Raw genomic sequence first — 20,874 nt, forward strand, 5'->3', positions numbered from 1 at the left:
TGTTTACGTGACAAAATCTATCTGCTTGGGTTCAACTTGTCAATAGTATCAAATTAAATTGAAGGCCGCGCGACTCTTCAATGGCATTTTTTGAAAATGGGTATATCTTATTACACTGAAGAAACCTATGACTAAGCACCGGAAACTCCCGCCACTCTAACAGGCAGCAAAGTTTTAATTGTGTACAGCTGGAATTACCAAAAGGTCAGTTTGTCGTTTTACTATTTCTGTATATTTTTTAGTTATTTCTTATATTTTCTTCGGTATTGTAGTCAAAACCCAAACTCAGCGATTCAGATCATTCCATTATAAACATGTATGTTAACTTTAATTGCCTCGTGTACATAAATGTTTGAATTAATGTTATGTTTTATCAACTATTGTGAATGATTACGTAAAGTCAATTATTTTGAAACGCACATGTTGTCAATGAGGCCTTTTCATAGAGAATGCTATTTTTGTGGAAGCAGTTACAAACTTCTAGTATGTTATTGTAGAATAAGTAATTTATTGATATTTATTGCTTATCTTGTACATTTTTGTTAAGCAGTTGTTTAAAAAGTGAGTCTCTTTTTCTTTGCAAGTGCGTGTTTTGGCTCACGGAAACTCACGTAAAATTTTTTTTGTATTTTCGGCTCTAGTAATAAAGCTCTTGCAAGCAGACGATCAAAGATTAGATGTTTTGGCGTGAAACCAAGTTTTTTAATAGATTAAAACTTTGTTTCATTCTTTCAAAATCATTAAAGTAGAGATACATTGAATAGTTTGAATATTGAAAATCGGCTATAACTACATATTACATGTATTCGTCATTAAAGATGGTGACGCTAGTCGAAACAACAAAAAATATCTTATTTTTGTAAACAAACGCATTTTTGTAGGATTTTTCAAATACATTTTCAAAGTTTGTCCATTTTTTTCGTCTCAAATCCGTGCATTTATTTTCGATTTGGATCAATGATTGGTATATTGTCGAACGTTTTTAAACAAGATGACATAATAAATAACTACTAAAAAAAACAAATGGAAATTTAATTTAAATTTTATTAATCGCTGAATTTTGTAGACCGTGGTCCGTCCCAAGTTTTCTGATATGTCAACAACCTCTGGGCTGACTTTGGTGCTGGGTTAGCCCCAACAGGCAAAATGAACCAGCATTCGGAACTCCTCGACCTTTTTTTTTCGAAAATATCCTCGGATGAATATGGACGACTGCCATACTCAAAAAACTGTATGTTTAAGTCGGCTGAAAGTAGATCACGTGGTAATTTAATTTAGCAGTTAAACTTAATGACTTATCTCTTGGGAATCTTAACTATGTTTGCTATAATACACTTTAATGGTATGTTCGTGAAGTTGGCAGACTGGCAGCCCAGCAGCCCAGCAGCGTGAAGTCAGCAGCCCAGCAGACTGGCAGCCTAGCAGCGTGAAGTCAGCAGCCCAGCAGACTGACAGCCTAGCAGCGTGAAGTCAGCAGCCCAGCAGCGTGAAGTCAGCAGCCCAGCAGACTGGCAGCCTAGCAGCGTGAAGTCAGCAGCCCAGCAGACTGACATCCTAGCAGCGTGAAGTCAGCAGCCCAGCAGACTGACAGCCTAGCAGCGTGAAGTCAGCAGCCCAGCGGCCCAGCAGCGTCAAGTCAGCAGCCCAACAGACTGGCAGCCTACCAGCGTTTAGTCAGCAGCCCAGCAGACTGACAGCCTAGCAGCGTGAAGTCAGCAGCCCAGCGGCCCAGCAGCGTCAAGTCAGCAGCTCAACAGACTGGCAGCCTACCAGCGTTTAGTCAGCAGCCAAGCAGACTGACATCCTAGCAGCGTGAAGCATAGCAGCGTGAGTTAGCAGTCTAGAAGCCTGACGGCGTGAAGTCAAAAGCTGAGCAGCTGGGCAGATTAGCAGCTATGCTAAGACGGACGAACTCATGTGAAGAATCCCGTCGGTTTTCAGTTTTCAAAGCCAAACAGAAATACATAAGAAATGAAAATAATCATTCACTGGTTTGCAAAACACACATTGAACTGAAGCAAAATTACTAAAATGAATCATTTAAAAACATGTACACTATTCCTTTTTTGTGAACTAAAGAGATCACTTTTCTCTACTTTTTGATTTCAAGCGTCTGACAGCCCCGGGCAGCCCCAGGCGTTTTATAATATTTTGACTCGGGCTGGATACATGGCTTCTGGTATATGAAAAATAAAAAAAATCATTCACAATAATTCGTTTGCAAAATACTCTTTAAATGACACAAAATACTAAAATGAATACTTTTTCCACATTTACACTATTCTTTGAGTGTGAACTAAAAACATCACTTTACTCCTCTTTTCTGTTTTGGATTTCATTCTGGCAGCCCCAGCAGCCCCAAGCAGCCCCAGGCAGCCCCGGGCAGCCCCGGGCGTTTTATGGTATTTTCGCTCTTGCTGGATACATGGTTTCTAGTATATGAAACGTTCGAATAATTACAAGTTGAATGACTTAACAACACGGTAAATTCAGAAATTCATGTTTTCAAAGCCGAAAAAAAGATGTGTAACGTTCGGATGATTCCAAGTTTAATGACTTTAAAGCAAAGATAAGATGTAAAATGTTACAGAACACTAATTATTTAACGTAATCTTGCTACAATTTCACTCGATTTTTATCGATCTGCTAAGACGAAATCGTGCGAAGTTTCCCGTCGTTTTGGTAAAAAAAAGCGCGTCTTCAAATTCGAAACACTTCATTTTGCCATTTAAGCTGTAATTTAGTTTCCCCTTACCACACTATGCATCAGAGCGTTATATGCTGAATATTGTCTTTTCTAACAACACGGAAAATTCAGAATTTCATGTTTTTAAAGCCGAAAAAAATGAAGAAAAAAAAAACATTCACAACTGTTCGTTTGCAAAGCACTCTTTAAATGACGCAAACATACTCAAATGAATACTTTTTCAACATTTACACTATTTTTGTGTGGACTAAAAACATCACTTTACTCCACTTTTCGACTTCATTTTTTTGGCAGCCTGGAACAGCCCAGGGCAGCCTCAAGCGTATCGCGATATTTTTACACGGGCTGGATACAAGGCTTTAACTATGTGTAACGTTCGGATGATTCTAAGTTTAATGACTTTAAAGCAAAGATAAGATGAAAAATTTAACAGAACACTAATTATTTAACGTAATCTTGCTACAATTTCACTCAATTTTTATCGCTCTGCTAAGACGAAATTGTGCGAAGTTTCCCGTCGTTTTGGTAAAAAAAAGCGCGTCTTCAAATTCAAAACACTTCATTTGGCCATTTAAGCTGTAATTTAGTTTCCCCTTACCACACTACCCATCAGAGCGTTATATGCTGAATATTGTCTTTTCTAGCAACACTGAAAATCCAGAAATTCATGTTTTCATAGCCGAAAAAAAAAGAAAAAAAATCATTTACAACAGTTCGTTTGCAAAGCACTCTTTAAATGACGCAAATATACTCAAATGAATACTTTTTCAACATTTGCACTATTTTTTGTGTGAACTAAAAACATCACTTTACTCCACTTTTCGACTTTAGTTTTCTAGCAGCCCAGGGCAGCCTCAAGCTTATAACGATATTTTTACACCGGCTGGATACAAGGCTTTAACTATGTGTAACGTTCGGATGATTCCAAGTTTAATGACTGCAAAGCAAAGATAAGATGAAAAATGTTACAGAACACTAATTATATAACGTAATCTTGCTACAATTTCACTCGATTTTTATCGCTCTGCTAAGACGAAATCGTGCGAAGTTTCCCGTCGTTTTTGAAAAAAAAAACTGCTCGTTTAATTTTTGATTTTTTAAGTACATGTATTCAATGTTTAATTAAAAATGGCTTGATATCAAGGAAAGTGTACCTTACCGACTTTTTGCGCAGTATCAAATAATCTAACACCTTTACCTGGTTCTTATTCAATACGTATTGCATTAAAACGTTTAACATGACGTTAAACGTAATATTATTAATGCTAAGAAGAGCTTAGTTTTAAATAAACCACTGATCAATTGAAGATAACAGGAATTGTTTTTGTTAATTTATAATTCAACATGTTTTTCTTCTGTTAAACTCCAAATAGTAAACATAATCAAATTATTTAATACTGATTATAAATGAACTATAGTTAAATTGTTACTAAAAGCACAATTTGTTAAGGGTGGTTATAGCTCACATTCAAACAAACACACATAACGCAGGTACAATAAAAGCACGCACGCAAGTACGCGTAAAAACTCACCCCACAAACCCGCCCACACTCATGCACGCGTGCACACGCAGGCAGGTATGCGGACACGCTCGCTCGCACACACGCACGCACGCACGCACGCACGCGCGAGCGAACGCGGGTGCGCGCGCGAACATACGCATGCACACGCATATATACAAACACACACACACGCACGCGCTCTCACACACACACACACACGCGCAAGCACGCACGCACACACACACACACACACACACACCCACGAACTCGGGCGCGCGCGCGAACATACGCATACACACGCATATATACAAACACACACGCACGTACGCACACACGCACGCGCTCACACACACGCGCACATACACACACAATCACACGCACGCACCCACGCACGCGCTCACACACACGCGCACACGCACACACAATCACACGCACGCACCCACGCACCTTCGCACACACACACACACACACGCACACGCACACACACACACACGCACACGAACACGTACACGCTCTCACACTCATACACGCTATCCCATGCAGTCATTTATGCACACACGCGTTCACAGCCATTGTACGCACGGCAAAGTGCAGGATAATGTAGCTATGTTGGCTTTTGTATCATGGGCATTGAGTGCATTGCCGAAACAGAATAATTCGGTATTGGTAAAAACAAGCAATGATTTGACATCTAAGCGGTATACATATACTTCAAGATCATCATTTTAGCCATTTGGAACATATATTTTATCGTATTGTGTGTGTGTGTGTGTGTTTGTGTGTGTGTGTGTGTGTGCGCGCGCGTGTGTGCGTGCGTGCGTGTGTGCGTGCGTGCGTGCGTGCATGCGTACGTGCGTGTGTCCGGTATAATTCATTAGAGAGGTAATTACATAGCCGAAAACAGTTCATAACACAAAATTAGTAGCCAACTAATTGATATTGCCTGCACTTCAATATGGTCATGTTGCGCGTTCGAATCCGTTATCAGGGTTTCATTAAAGCACAAATTGAACTGATGATAGTCCATGACTTAAATAGTATACCTTAAAGAATAGAATATGCGCACTATAAAAAAGCATTGACGTCACGTTTAGCATGAGAAGCTCATGTACGGGTTCAATAAGCTCAGTAAGCTTTAATAACAGTTAAAACAATGATACTTACACACGCAATATATATATATATATATATATATATATATATATATATATATATATATATATATATATATATATATATATATATATATGCGGGCTTCAAAGACTGTACATACTATTTTCGATTACAAACTTTTTTTGTACCATTTAACTTCAGGATCATCATTTTTACCATTTGGAACATATATTTTATCGTATCGTGTGTGTGTGTGTGTGTGTGTGTGTGTGTGTGCGTGGGTGCGTGGGTGCGTGTGTGCGATTGTGTGTGGGGGTGTGGGGGGGTGTGTGTGCGTGCGTGCGTGCGTGGTTGCGTGCGTGCGTGCGTGCGTGCGTTTGTGTGCGTGTGCGTGTTTGCGCGTGTGTGTGCGCGCGCGCGAGCGTGTCCGCATACCTGCCTGCGTGCGCACGCGTTCTTGAGTGTAGGATGGTTTGTGGGGTGAGTTTTTACGCATTCTTACGTGCGTGCTTTTATTGTACCTGCGTTATGTGCGTGTGTTTGTATGTGAACTATAACCACCCTAAATGAGCTTATATAACCTATTTAACTATAGTTCATTTATAAGTGCTATAATGATTTGATAATTTTTATTATTCGGAGTTTAACAGAAAAAAAACATGTTGAATTATGAATTAAACAGAAATAAACAATTGCTGTTAAATAGTATTGATCAGTGGTTTGTTCAAAACTAAGCTCTTATTAACAATAATAATATTACGTATAACGTCATGTTAAACGTTTTAATACAATACGTATTGAATAAGAAACAGGTATAGGTGTTAGATTATTTGATACTGCGCAAAAAACGAAGTCGGTAAGGTACACTTTTCTGGATATCAGGTGGTTCAATACAATCGAAACTTGAAAATATATCATATTGGTGAAATTGAACTTCGAATGTCAAATCTACTTCAATTGTGTTTACATCATCATGAACACATTCTAGGGCACTGTGAATTCATTTTCGTATAACAGATGCATCTTGCATTTTCTTCATACCTTGATCTGTGTAAGAACATATTTTGGCCGACATAAAATCATCATCCTTGAGTGACTCGTTTTCTGTATTATTTCCCCCCCCCCCCTCCCCACAACCTCTAAAAATAATAAATGACTTCTGTAAAAAAGTATATAACCCCGAACAGAACCGACTATGTTCTATTGAAGTTTAAATAGATATATTAGGTGAGCATGTTTGGTCATTTGGTGTGTGCGCTTCAAATCTTAGTAATACAGCTGGTAATGCTTAAGTTTTTGCTGTCCATACTACCACTACTGTTTCTGTTATTGCCACTGTTATCAACACCGCAAAATCACCAGCGACGCCACCACCACCGCAATTATCACCACCACCGATATTGTGATGACTTTGCATCCCCTAAAACAACTGACGCTGCTGTTGATTCTGTTGTTGTTGCCACTTCTACAGCTTCAGCTATGAATTCAACTACTAGTATAATTATTTTCGGCTTTGAAAACATTAATTTCTGAATTTTCCGTGTTGTTAGAAAAGACAATATTCAGCATATAACGCTCTGATGCGTAGTGTGGTAAGGGGAAACTAAATTACAGCTTAAATGGCAAAATGAAGTGTTTTGAATTTGAAGATGCGCTTTTTTCTTTCAAAAACGACGGGAAACTTCGCACGATTTCGTCTTAGCAGAGCGATAAAAATCAAGTGAAATTCTAGCAAGATTACGTTAAATAATTAGTGTTCTGTAACATTTTACATCTTATCTTTGCTTTAAAGTCATTAAACTTGGAATCATCCGAACGTTACACATAGTTAAAGCCTTGTATCCAGCCCGTGTAAAAATATCGTTATACGCTTCAGGCTTCCCGGGGCTGCTGGGGGCTGCCAGAAAACTAAAGTCAAAAAGTGGAGTAAAGTGATGTTTTTAGTTCACACAAAAAGAATAGTGTGAATGTTTTTAAATGATTCATTTGAGTATTTTTGCGTCAATTAAAGGGGTGTTTTGCAAACGAACTTTTGTGAATTTTTTTTTTTCATTTTTTTCGGCTTTGAAAACATGAATTTTTAAATTTACCGTGCTGTTAAGTCGAACCTTTCATATACTTGAAACCATGTATCCAGCACGAGTGAAAATACCATAATACGCCCGGGGCTGCCCGGGGCTGCCCTGGGCTGCCCTGGGCTGCTTGGGGCTGCTTGGGGCTGTCAGAATGAAATCTAAAACAGAAAAGAGGAGTGAAGTGATGTTTTTAGTTCACACTCAAAGAATAGTGTAAATGTGGAAAAAGTATTCATTTTAGTATTTTGTGTCATTTAAAGAGTATTTAGCAAACGAATTATTGTGAATGATTTTTTTTTCATTTTTCATGTACTAGAAGCCATGTATCCAGCCCGAGTCAAAATATTATAAAACGCCTGGGGCTGCCCGGGGCTGTCACACGCTTGAAATCAAAAAGTAGAGTAAAGTGATTTCTTCAAAAAAAAGAAATAGTGTACATGCTTTTAACTGATTCATTTTTAGTACTTTTGCTTCGGTTCAAGGTGTGTTTTGCAAACCAGTGAATGATTATTTTCATTTTTTTATGTATTTCTTTTTGGCTTTGAAAGCTGAATACCGACGGGAATCTTCACATGAGTTCGTCCGTCGCATAGCTGCTAATCTGCCCAGCTGCTCAGCTTTTGACTTCACGCCGTCAGGCATCTAGACTGCTAACTCACGCTGCTATGCTGCTAGTCTGCTAGACTGCTGACTTCACGCTGCTAGGATGTCAGTCTGCTTGGCTGCTGACTAAACGCTGGTAGGCCGCCAGTCTGTTGAGCTGCTGACTTTATGCTGCTGGGCCGCTGGGCTGCTGACTTGACGCTGCTAGGCTGTCAGTCTGCTGGGCTGCTGACTTCACGCTGCTAAACTGCCAGTCTGCTGGGCTGCTGACTTCACGCTGCTAGGCTGCCAGTCTGCTGGGCTGCTGACTTCACGCTGCTAGGCTGCCAGTCTGCTGGGCTGCTGACTTCACGCTGCTGGGCTGCTGGGCTGCCAACTTCACGAACATAAAGTTGGCAATGATATAAAACAAGCACCGTGTTCAAATTTCACCCAAAATTGGTGATTTCGATGTGTCTGAGACCATTATAACACTTGAACGAGTCCTTGTAATATTCAATATTTCAACAGTTATGTTAGATATTCTTGTGAATACTGACCGACAACGGAGGTTTTGGCCGCGGCGACGAGCGGCATGTCGTCGGTGACGTTCGTCGACACTCGGACACTCCGTGAGCGGACCTCGTGCTGCGTTCCGCCGTCATCCGTATAGCTTGCCGTAGCCTGGCAGGAAAAACAGGGGGAAATCAACCACTGGTACCGGATTTTCAAACTCAAATTATTTATATAAAAAAAATCTAAAATTAAAGTGTTAATTTAAAAAAAATATAAAAAAAAATTCTACATTTTTTTATAAATACGCGCTTTGTACTGTCTATATAATTATAATTCTAAACTAGAAATAAAATGCCATAAATGTGAAAGATTATTGATTTTATGTTTTTAATATCTACTTTTTACTTTCTTTATATTGTTATTATTTCTTAGAATATATAGACAGCACAAACTGCATAATTATTTTTAGAAAAAAAAATATTTTTTGATATTTTTTTCTCACATTTCTGGCATTATTATTTTTGGTTTGGAATTATAAGATTTTTTGGATTTAAAAACAAATGAGTTTGAAAATCAGGTGCCAGTGGAATCAACTGGCTAACATGTGTAATTAAAATGGATGGCATTCAAGTATATTTACAGGTGCTCCGTAGACACAACAAAGAAATATGTATAAATTAGGTTATTGCAAATGTCCAATACGTATATGCTTATGTCCATAATGTATTTCTTGGCACTGAAAACTTATTTGAAGTAATCTAGTTTCGCCCGTGTTGACGGGCAACTATTTTGAGATGAAGAGATAAATGGTGTAGTTTTCTTTAAACAAAGATTGATTAAGCATTTCAAAAATAAATGCGATTGAAGCGTCGATTTTAGACTTCCTGGATAATCCTCTCAGATTGCGAGATATTTGGCCGGTTTTTCAGAACTTTGATAAAGTTAACATTCTCGTTAACATTATCGTTGTTAAATTTCAAATCGTTACTTAGGAAGTTTAATGGACACATTTGTTATCTGCTATATTTCTTACAAGATTTGAGACAACTGTTTCGGCTGTTTTTGTTAATACTCTTCTTCAAATAGTTCACGGTAAAAAGTTAACAACGATGTCGTAAATTACGTTGTTAACAAAGTCCTGAACAACCAGCCCATTATTTGTACAGTCGAACCCCGTTAGCTCGGACACACAGGGACCGGCAAATTACCTCGAGCCTCAGAAAATTCGAGCAAAGCGGGAGTGTTTACCGTCAGTAAAAAACGGTCATTTACATTTATTTCGAGCCAGCGAGGAATTCGAGCCAAGCGAGTTCGAGCCAACGGGGTTCGACTGTATTTCAATAAACACACATGACGTTTGTGGCTATTGGAATCATTTGTATTACACAAACATTTGCTAAAGCATGCACAGAATCAGCCCCTTGTTTGTACTTTAATAAACGCGCACGACGTATGGGTCATTGGAATCATTTGCTAAAACATGCGCAGAACATGTTGAAAGAACTCACAAAGACTTCATAAATGCTATAGGGTCGTAGATGTAATGTGTGCGACGTCCCTCTCAGCTCGTACATGTGACGTCCACCATCCACGTGTCGACTGTGATCCACGTTCGCCCACACCAGCCGGTAACCAACCTGGAGGGAAATCATCATCATCATCACCCTTATAATCATCATCATCATCATCATCATCATCATCATCATCATCATCATCATCATCATCATCATCATCATCATCATCATCATCATCATCATCATAATCGTCATCATCACCATCATCATCATCATCATCATCATCATCATCATCATCATCATCATCATCATCATCATCATCATCATCATCATCATCATCATCATCATCATCATCATCATCATCATCATCATCATCATCATCATCATCATCATCATCATCACCACCACCACCACCACCACCACCACCACCACCATCGTCATCATCATCATCATCTTCATCATCATCATCCTTATCATCATCATCATCATTATCCTCCTCCTCCTCCTCCTCCTCCTCCTCCTCCTCCTCCTCCTTCTCCTCTTCATCATCATCATCATCATCACCACCACCACCACCACCACCACCACCACCATCACCATCATCATCACCACCATCATCATCACCATCATCATCACCATCATTATCACCATCATAAGCAATTAATCGAGGCCAACGAAACAACCTTAAAGTAATAGTTTACATGTATATGATTGTCTTGGAAGAACCACCATGCTTCTCATGTTTTCTATTTTACCTGTGCGGGGTCAAAGGGTTCGGACCATTGAAAGTCCACCGCTACAAGGCTGCTTTGCTCATCAAACGCCTTTCCGGTCGCCGTCAAGTTCCAGTCTGAGAGATAAAATAAAACAATGACCATGTATGATTGGGCATTTTGTCAGACCGACAACCTCCCGTTTACTATATAATGTATATACTTTCGTCAAAATATCTGCATTTCGTTCGAATTTATTTTTTTATATCGTGCGAACACAGTTGATCTTAAAGACATGTATTTTATTTCAATATCGTTTGAAACAAGGAGTGAAATTTGCAACTGTTCAATAATTGTTACAGTATAGGTTTATATGCCTCGTTCAAAATTGAAATTCTATACAGAATAGAAAAACACGAGCAAATGTACATTTCAAAGTTATGACCATCCTCTGAAATATCTAGATAATTTTAAAAAGTCATAAAGGTCTCTTATGTGACTTATGTATACGGGTAATCGCAGAAACAAGAGCTCCCAAGAGCATATGCACGCCAACGCTCGTCTGTTTTTTTCCTTGCTGAACAAGGGGAATAACTCAAGAATTATGAGAGACGGAGTTTAACTTCCTTGTTTTACATGTGCGTATTTTGATTGAAGTATATTAAAGCTGCACTTTCACATATTGAACGTTTTAACAACAAGTACGAGCCAATTTATGCGAAAATGCATTGAATATCAGTGATTGAAGACAGCTGACAAAAACTCGCAGATTTTTATATTAAGTTCAAAAATGATGCTTCATACATTCTTCTTAAACCTTTAGTAACGCTTTTAGGCATAACACATTAATTTTCGAACTAAAACATGGATATCTGCGATTTTTTTGTCAACAGTCTTGTATCACGGGTTTCCTTTCCTTTTTCGCATAAATTGGCTCATTCCAAGACAGAAAAAAGTTTTCAAACCTTTGTGAGCAGTCTTACATCACTGGTTTGCAGACTTGTCGGAAAAATTGGCTCATTCCAAGACAAAAAAAAGTTGTCAAAACAGGTGTAAATATCTCGAGTCACGCTTAGTTACGACAATGATGTTATGACAATGTCTCGACTTTTTTTTGGAACCAGACGAGCTAAAAATCGCTTTTTATTACCAAGGCCGTGTGGTGACGCATCATCATAACCGCCATGGACCAGACTCATGTCCAACTCTACAAAAGACAAAACAAAGTACAAAAAAAGAGGAAATAATACTTAATGTTCAGTCTGCACGCTTGTTATCAAAGTATAATATTACAAAATCTACCTGGTGTAGTGCTTCAATAAGTATAGCAATTATGAAGAGTTGAAGCACGTGTATGCTTTGGTCTCAGTAATTATTTTTCTAAACTTGTGCGTAAAGACAATTTGATATGAAAAATAACTTCGCAATATGTTTACCCTTGCCTAAGGCAACTTAATTGTTTTTTATCAATAAATGCTTATACAGTCGAACCCCGTTGGCTCGAACTCCTAGGTACTACCAAAATAACTCGAGCTTTGGAAAATTCGAGCCAAGCGGGTATGCTTACATTCAGTAGTTGGAAATCGGTCCTTAACATCCAGTTCGAGCCAAAATAAAATTCGAGCAAAATGAGTTCGAGCAGATGGGGTTTGACAACATTATAATAATCAGTTTTATAAAAAAAAAATATGAAAACTATCTATTAGTTATTATTTATGTGAATACAACAATTTAGTATGAACACAAACTTCGCCATAAAATTACCCTTTCTTACAGCAACTCTGTTATCTCGAAGTAATTTTTTGCTATTCGGTTATATCGAACACCCGTTACCTTGAAGTAACTTGTGAGTAAAAACTAAACAACTTAGATACTATCTTACCATTGCCATCCTTTTTAATAACCGCAAACTGTCCGGTACCAATATTTTCCAACGTTGTCTTAGGAAATGGTGTCGTCGTTTTTCTGACGTTGACAACGGTTGCGGCCTGCACGCCACTTTTGCACTGAGCATCGTTATTCAGGACCGTTTTTTCACACGTCGGGGTATAAAATTTGATTTCGCCATGCCATGCCTCTTTTTGGGAAAAGAGGTAGATCTTTACGTGGTATTCCGCGTTAAATGCTATGTCGTCGAACGTTACGTCCGGCTGTAAAATGAAGGACTCGCAATGATTAAATGAGATAAAATACACTTACAGTCGGACCCCGTTGGCACGAACTCGCTTGGCTCGAATTTCTCGTTGGCTCGAGCTAGATATAAAGAACCGATTTTTTATACTGAAGGTTAACAATCCCGCTTGGCTCGAATTTTCTGAGGCTCGAAGTATTTTCGCCGGTCTCTTGGAGTTCGAGCCAACGGGGTTCGACCGTATATACATGTAGATATTATTACTTATTAAGTAAAACATTTTTAACACTCCAGTATAACTCTAACGATTTGTTTAATTAAATAAATGTTTAAATAAATGGCAAAAGAGTGAAGTTGTGCGCATTTAGCTAAATATGAGAAACTGGACATTTAAGAAGTGAATGTCATGCTGACACTACATTTGACATTAGACATCTAAAACATGAATGTAATGCGGGCACTACATTGGACATTAAACATCTAAAAGATGAATGTCATGCTGACACTACATTGGCCATTAGCCATCCAAAAAAGAATGTCATGCTGGCACTACATTGGACATTAGCCATCCAAAAAAGAATGTCATGCTGGCACTACATTGGACATTTACGAGATGAATGGCCTGCTGACACTACATTTGACATTAGATATCCAAAAGATGAATGTCGTGCTGGCACTACATCGAACATTTACGAGATAAATGTCATGCTGGCACTACATCGGACATTTACGAGATGAATGTATTGCTGGCATTACATTTGACATTTACGAGATGAAATTAATATCATGCGGGCACTACATTGGACATTAGACGTCCAAAAGATGAATGTCATGCTGGCACTACATTGGACATTAGGCATCCAAAAGATGAATGTCATGCTGGCACTACATTGGACATTAGACATCCAAAAGATGAATGTCTTGCTGGCAGTACATTGGACATTAATGAGATCAATGTCATGCTGACACTACATTTGACATTAGTCATCCAAACAATGAATGTCATGCTGGCACTACATCGAACATTTACGAGATGATTGTCATGCTGGCAGTACATTGTACATGTGCGAGATGAATGTCATGCTGGCAGTACATTTGACATTAACGAGATGAATGTCATGCTGACACTACATTTGACATTAGTCATCCAAACAATGAATGTCATGCTGGCACTACATTGAACATTTACGAGAAGATTGTCATGCTGGCAGAACATTGAACATGTGCTAAGCTGCCAGTCTGCTGGGCTGCTGACTTCACGCTGCTAGGCTGCCAGTCTGCTGGGCTGCTGACTTCACGCTGCTAGGCTGCCAGTCTGCAGGGCTGCTGACTTCACGCTGCTAGGCTGCCAGTCTGTTGGGCTGCTGACTTCACGCTGCTGGGCTGCTGGGCTGCCAACTTCACGAACATCAATTCAAACTGAGATCAATAAATACAAGCTAAAACACAATACAATCAATGATATAATGAAAAAAATTACGAACTACTTCAACTGTTATACCGGCTTACATCCGAGATTGTTTTCGATAAAAATGGCCGAGGAGCTCCGAATGATCAACCAGATAATTAAAACAGATTTTTTGTTTATTGTTTTTTAGCATAAAAAAATAAACAGAATATGTTATCTATAGAAATAGAATCCTAGCTCACAATCTCAGCCAACGTTTAAGGACCGGCAGCGGAGCAAAAGTGGGTGGGGAAGGTAAAAAACAAAATCGTTTAAAAAAAAACAACATAAACATGTGTTAATTAGCTTTGAGGAGCGATCTTTTTGAGAGTGGAACATTTATTCTTGGTGACATGTTTTGGATTAGTAGGAGTTAAACAAATTTTACAAAAAAAGATTTTAACAGATTTTGGAAAACAAAACCTATTCACATTATTACGGAAAGGTCTGTCGACATAAGTACTTCGTTTTTATGTCAAAATGCCCCCAGACAACCTATTCAACAATGTCTTGAGAGATCTTGATGATGTCTTGTCAAATAAAAAAGCTAATCAGAAAATAAATGAAATTTCGTGAATGAAATTCATTTCCGGGTTACAAAAATGCACATATTTTTTTTTTAAATTACTTCAATTAACACAAAGCCACAATCAATTGTTGATTGGGCAGTTCCGATAAATTTGACTCACAAACATATTCTTTTTGTATTAAGACATTTCCAGGAAAACGTAAACGTTTTTTGATTGGAGATCTTGTAAAATATTCTTTCGTAAAAATGCTCAACTCTTATCTACAGCTTTATATGTTGCATCGGATATTTGTGTCATGTTTCTTTAATATTGAACCCTATTTCATAATAGAAGTTGTTTTTTTCAAAACGTTCAAAATGTTAGTCCCTCAATCGACTTTTGCATCGCTGCCGACCTTGATTCAAGCTAAACACGTATCTATTGTATATGCAATATGCACTGCCCGTATTGCAATGTATTGTAATTAATTAATTAAAGGCAAATTATCCATTCCCTTTATCATGCTATTTTTCAAAGACAAATCCTTTATTATTTTAATAACAAGAGAATGTACAGGAATTGTTATTGCAACATAAACATTTTGCACCAAACGTTGAAGAACATTATTTACGAATGATATTAACTTTTGACCCCCTTTCTTAGTACTTTCACTGCCAGTATACCAGTATATTGCTTCCTTCTTTATAATTATAGGATTTCTAGTATAATTTAAGATATCTATATTTGCATTCTGATAATGGTTTGTTACAGAATCACAGATGGCAGCAGAAGGCGGCTCGGCAGGATGGACATGGCAGGGCCATTTGTCGTATTATGACTACCAAACAAAGACAGAGAAACAATTCAAGAAAGTGTCGAAGCTTAAAGGTTGGTGTTGAAGACAGTATCAATGCATTGCTTTATTAACAACAACATCAATGACGTTTATTTCGTATAACGGTGATTTGGATATCGCAATAACCATGAAAATGTATCAGATTTTATTTCGGGTCCGAATTATATGCACAAGTCAATAATAACCACTGCCCAGGTCATGGGAATAGCGGAGACTTTTGTTTTCGGTCCTGCCAAGCCCGGATAAATTCAACGTCCTACGGGGCGAACTACTGGTAAATTCCCCGCCTAAATATATTCAAAGTATTGAAACTGATTATAAATCGTAAGGGCAATGTGGTTAGATCAAATAATAAATAAACACATTCACTTATTTTCATAAAGGTACTATATATAGACAATCCTGTATCAGTATCAGATCTAACACATGAATATATTCGTTTAAAGCGATAAACTAAGATTTCAACAAAATATGCTGATTTTGTATCAAGATTTTTACAGTATAATCTTTCACTAAAATTCATGACATTTAACATGTCTTTAGTAAAAACGACAATGTATATATATTTTTTGATAGGATTAAAAAGGACACATAAGTAAAAAGTGCAGTTACGCACCAATTTTGTTAAGATTACAAAAATACACTTTCGATTGACATGTGGTACAGCATTTTGTCTCCATCTCCCGTCTTCACAGGAAATTTATGGTTGCTAGTACGAACATGCAAAAATGTTAAACTTTGGTATATGGGGAGGATAACTATTCGGGTTCTCTTTCAATTTATATCGGAATTAAACAGAAAATACATTCTACACTTATACAAGGGATTACTTTGTTCAAAACAGGTTTGCTGAAATTTTCAAATAAACCACTTTTGTTCCTCGAGGAATTCGACCAACTAATAAGCTTATCCTGATGGTTCCAGATTAATAATCATGATTTGCTAAACACCTAACAAGAGTATTGACATCTATAAATGAAAATTAATTATTCATGTTACAATATATTAACATTTGACAAAACAGCGTTTTGCTGTAGAAAATGGTTTTCTACAACGCATGTAGAAATACGTTATATTAACGTCATTAAACGTGCCCGATGTAAAGTATAGATACACGGGAGACATCTTTCCTGACAATTGTTTTCTAGTAATCGGTAATCATATCAGTGTACTATTACAGATGAACTCGACAAAGAAGGAATCGTTCATGTATACAAATGTTTTCATCCGTTGGCTTACCCTATGGGAAAAGTTCTTCACGGATATGTTATTTTCGGAGCCAATAAAAATGGAACGATCTTCTTTCATTCGATCGAAAAGAACCAGGAAGATCTAGTTTGGCAGAGATCACACATTTGGGAAGACGTCATATACAGGCTTAAAAATGAGGATCGTCCATCGGGTCAGGTCTCGAAGGAAAGCGATGTAGTCGTTGGAGACATTTATGATCTTATAGATTGGTTGGATAACGAGACTCAGATAACTCGGAAATACAACGTTTTGTTTGATAATTGTCAACATTTTGCAAAGAGTGTATACGAAGTTGTTTTTCAATTCAAAGAAAAGATAATGATGACTCATCCAACACTTAGCGCAGCAGGTGAATTTCAATATTATAGTAGTTTTAAAACACAAACAGATTGATATTATTTAAATAAAAAAAAAATCATGATATCATAATTTTTCCTTTCGTCCTATTTGGTATGTGAAAGGTAAGTAGTTATTCAGGTATTATTAATTAATAAGACACATTATTAATGCATTGCTTTATCATCAAAATCAATAACAACAACAATGCCGTTTAATTGGTATTACGGCGATCTTTGTATTGCAGCAACCGTGAAAAAAGAAAAAAAATCATTGCGAGGGATCCGAATATTATTTAGGAATACATGTACTATATAATGGTAGAATTAATGAATGATTGAATTATTAAATACCGAGGACGCTTATGTGAAAACCTCAGCAAACTACATTTTAATTTTACAATGCCATTGTCTTTAAAAGGTCAAAGAAGTAGATAGAAATCAAAACTTAGGTATTCAATATACATTTATAAACATAAAACAGTTCAAAACAAGGAATGTAGATGACAATTTCCTTTGTTCAAACCGTTAACTTTGACAATAATATACAAAAAACACACAATTAAATTGTAATACCATTCCATCGTAAGTAGGTTCATATTACCACCATCTTGTAGTTTTGGTGCTCGTTTTACACATGTACTGATTTCCTTGTTAAAGTGGATTTATAATACGTGAACGATGAGTCATATCATTTCACTCACGTGTTTAACGTTTTAGCTATTATTTATTCTTACCTTATTATTGATATTAGAATAGAAGTGTGGGGTTTCTTTGACATTAACCCGGGCACATACGAATGGATCAGATTAAAATCAATGGATGAGCTATTCACAATTTAGTAATATATAACTGGTCGATTAATTAGGAAATAAAACACACCACTGAGGGTCATATGACATTACAAGGACCGGCCAGTCAGCCACTTAAAGTGTATAAAGACCGAGGCGTAAGCCAAGGTCCATTCACCTTCATTGTATACAGGTTACTTTTTAACCAACACTCGCACTCAAACCATGGTTCATTCTGCTTTTTTCTTTATCCTTTTGCCATTTTGGATTTTTCCTTTTGGGCTTGGTTCAGTGTCAATCATGGAATTTAGGACAAACAGATTGTGGACTACGACGAACACTATCGACTTTTTATGTCGTTTTCTCCGTTCCCTTCCTGATTTGTTTTGCCTGTGCGCTAACCCATCCACTGTGCAAGACGAACCTACATATCTGATGGTTTTAGTTGAATAATCATGATTTGCTAAATAAATTACAATAATAATGACATTTTTAATTGAAAAACATGTATTAATCATGTAACAATAAATTACCATTTGACAACAGCGTATTACTGTAGAAAATAATTATCTAAAACGCATGAAGAATGACGTTATATTGACGTCATTTAACGTGCGTGGTGTAACGTATAGATACACGGGAGACATCTTTCCTGAAAATTTTATCATTGAATTATTGATGATCCTATTTTTCTATTTCAGAATCTGATGCGGACATGTACGAATGGTTCCAAGGGTTGAATGAAGATATAACTCGAGTTACCACGAGTATGAACGTCGCCAAGAGCGGTGATTAGCACCAGTAGATGATTCAAAAATGGATTAAATACAAACACAGATTGATAACGTTTAAATATTGGCTCTCGCGAAATCATTTTATTACATCCAATTCGGTCAAGTATGCGAAAAGACTATTTTCAGTTTTGATTTCAGTATGTAATCAATTCCATCATTGCAATTTGAATGATTTTGATATGATATGGTGGAATACTGCTGCCGTAAGATAACATGATAACGTTTGCAAATTGTTTCGTATTAGCCACTTAAGTTTCGCGATAACATTTAGCTATCTAGTAAGACTATTTGTATAAATATGAATGAACTTTTGCAACGAACATGCGTAGTAGTTTTTCCTTACTCTTCATTCAGAAGTTTTTACATCCAAAGATGTTTACCATATTGGCCATGTATCCATACCAACCGCTACGGGAAATGTGAAGTTGACAATAGCAGCAGACACAACAACGTTGAAACAAATGACACAAATTTACACATTAAAAGTTTATTGTGAATTTTAAAAGCAATTTTAATGTGAACTGGAGCCATCACAGAAGCACTTGTATAGTCATATATTAAAATTCTTATTTAGTGTATAACACCCACATAATACCATAACCGTGTTCATCCAAAACCATAATACTATTCACTTTTTTACCAGGTTTTAGCGAAAACAAGGTTATTGGAATGGAGATGTCGTGGGGCGGATGGGTGGGCGAGCGTCATATTTGGTTTCAGCCCAAAAACTAGCTAGAATTGATGGACAGTAATGAAAGTTGATGTGTAGGTAGCTTTTTGGAGAGATACAATGGAATGGTTTTTGAGTGGTAAGGGTCACGGTCTCTGTAACTAAATATAAAAATGGTTTCCGCCAAATAAGTAAGATATTGATAAAAAGTGATGAAAGTTGTTGTGTTGGTAGCTTATGCGAAGAGCTAGCGTTTCAGGGACTCGGGGTCAAGGTCAAGTTTACTGTTAAACCTTTATTTTTCAAACATTTCCCTTTTTTCTCCGAAATTTTCATAAAACTGTAAACTTAGACGATTTTAGGGTGAGGGGTGTAGGGGACGCCGGGTGCCACCATTCCTTTTGGGCCCGCTAGTGATATCGCCATATCTAATCATTATCAGTAGAGTATATATGTAAATCAGTAGTCTAGCACATTGAGACAAGCTTTCTAGAAAGAAGTGAATATACATTCTAGAGAAGAGACCCTTTACAGCTAGAAATTGAATCAAAAGTATGAAAATGGCAGTTTCAGTCTGGTGAGAGCAATGCAATGATTAGCACAAGCTTCAGTGGTATTCTTTCTATTTGCAAGCATACGAGCGGTACATGTTCAATTGTGATGGAGTTGGACACTTTCGGGAAGCTGAGCACCGTTATTTTTCAGAAAATAAAAATGGATAACCTAAGATAAACTGCTACAGAACACATTGAACGCGACTTTAAAAATGTTTAGGAAATATCATCGATTTTTAGAAAAGGAGTTTCAAATAATGTATTAGATTTACTTTCGTTTGTTTACTTCTTGTTTGGTTGTTTTTGAAAGAAATTAGGAAAATTTAATCTTTGTCTGCCAATCTTAATTTACTCGAGTTCTCTATAGTTACGAGTTTTGTGATATTGTTGATTTATACAATAAAACAATAAAAAATACTCCATGGTCAATCTTCACCAGTGGTAAGTGCACTCGCTTCACACCTAGTCGACCCGGGTTTAATTACCGGCTTGGGCGCATGTAAGTTTGGTTTGTGGTCACCAAGTCGGTTTCCTCCAGGTACTCCGGTTTCCCCCACAACACAAGACCACACTCTCGTGCAACATCGTGCAAACGAGAGTGATTAATATAAGTTGCATTAGTTTGTTTCACAATCGTTGTAAAAAATCAAATAAGTTTAAAGGGACTGTACACCAGATTGGCACCAAAAAAGGGTTTTTTTTCTGTAACGAATCTCAGGACAACTATTTAATGAAATGTTTTACTCTTTGATATCATAATTGTAAAAAACATACCAAAATGTTACAAAAAATAGAGTCGGAGACGAAGACTTAC

At 37.3% G+C, this 20,874-nt stretch overlaps 1 protein-coding gene across 1 annotated transcript; it reads left to right on the forward strand.

Moving 5' to 3' along the window:
• The first annotated feature begins 64 nt into the window (after positions 1-64).
• LOC128209233 (uncharacterized) lies at positions 65-19,417 on the forward strand. The gene is made up of 4 exons (XM_052913178.1): positions 65-204; positions 15,581-15,697; positions 16,846-17,265; positions 18,744-19,417. Exons 2-4 carry the CDS (start codon positions 15,589-15,591, stop codon positions 18,836-18,838), a joined length of 624 nt encoding a protein of 207 aa, XP_052769138.1. The 5' UTR covers positions 65-204; positions 15,581-15,588; the 3' UTR covers positions 18,839-19,417.
• Positions 19,418-20,874: the final 1,457 nt, after the last annotated feature.

This window comes from Mya arenaria, chromosome 11, assembly GCF_026914265.1.
Source record: "Mya arenaria isolate MELC-2E11 chromosome 11, ASM2691426v1".
NCBI classification, from domain to species: domain Eukaryota; kingdom Metazoa; phylum Mollusca; class Bivalvia; order Myida; family Myidae; genus Mya; species Mya arenaria.

Coding starts and splice junctions, on each gene's coding strand:
- LOC128209233 (XM_052913178.1), top strand. CDS start 15,589: ATGGCAGCAGAAGGCGGCTCGGCAGGATGGACATGGCAGGGCCATTTG. Junction 15,698..16,845: donor GAAAGTGTCGAAGCTTAAAG/GTTGGTGTTGAA, acceptor GTACTATTACAG/ATGAACTCGACAAAGAAGGA. Junction 17,266..18,743: donor TCCAACACTTAGCGCAGCAG/GTGAATTTCAAT, acceptor TTTCTATTTCAG/AATCTGATGCGGACATGTAC.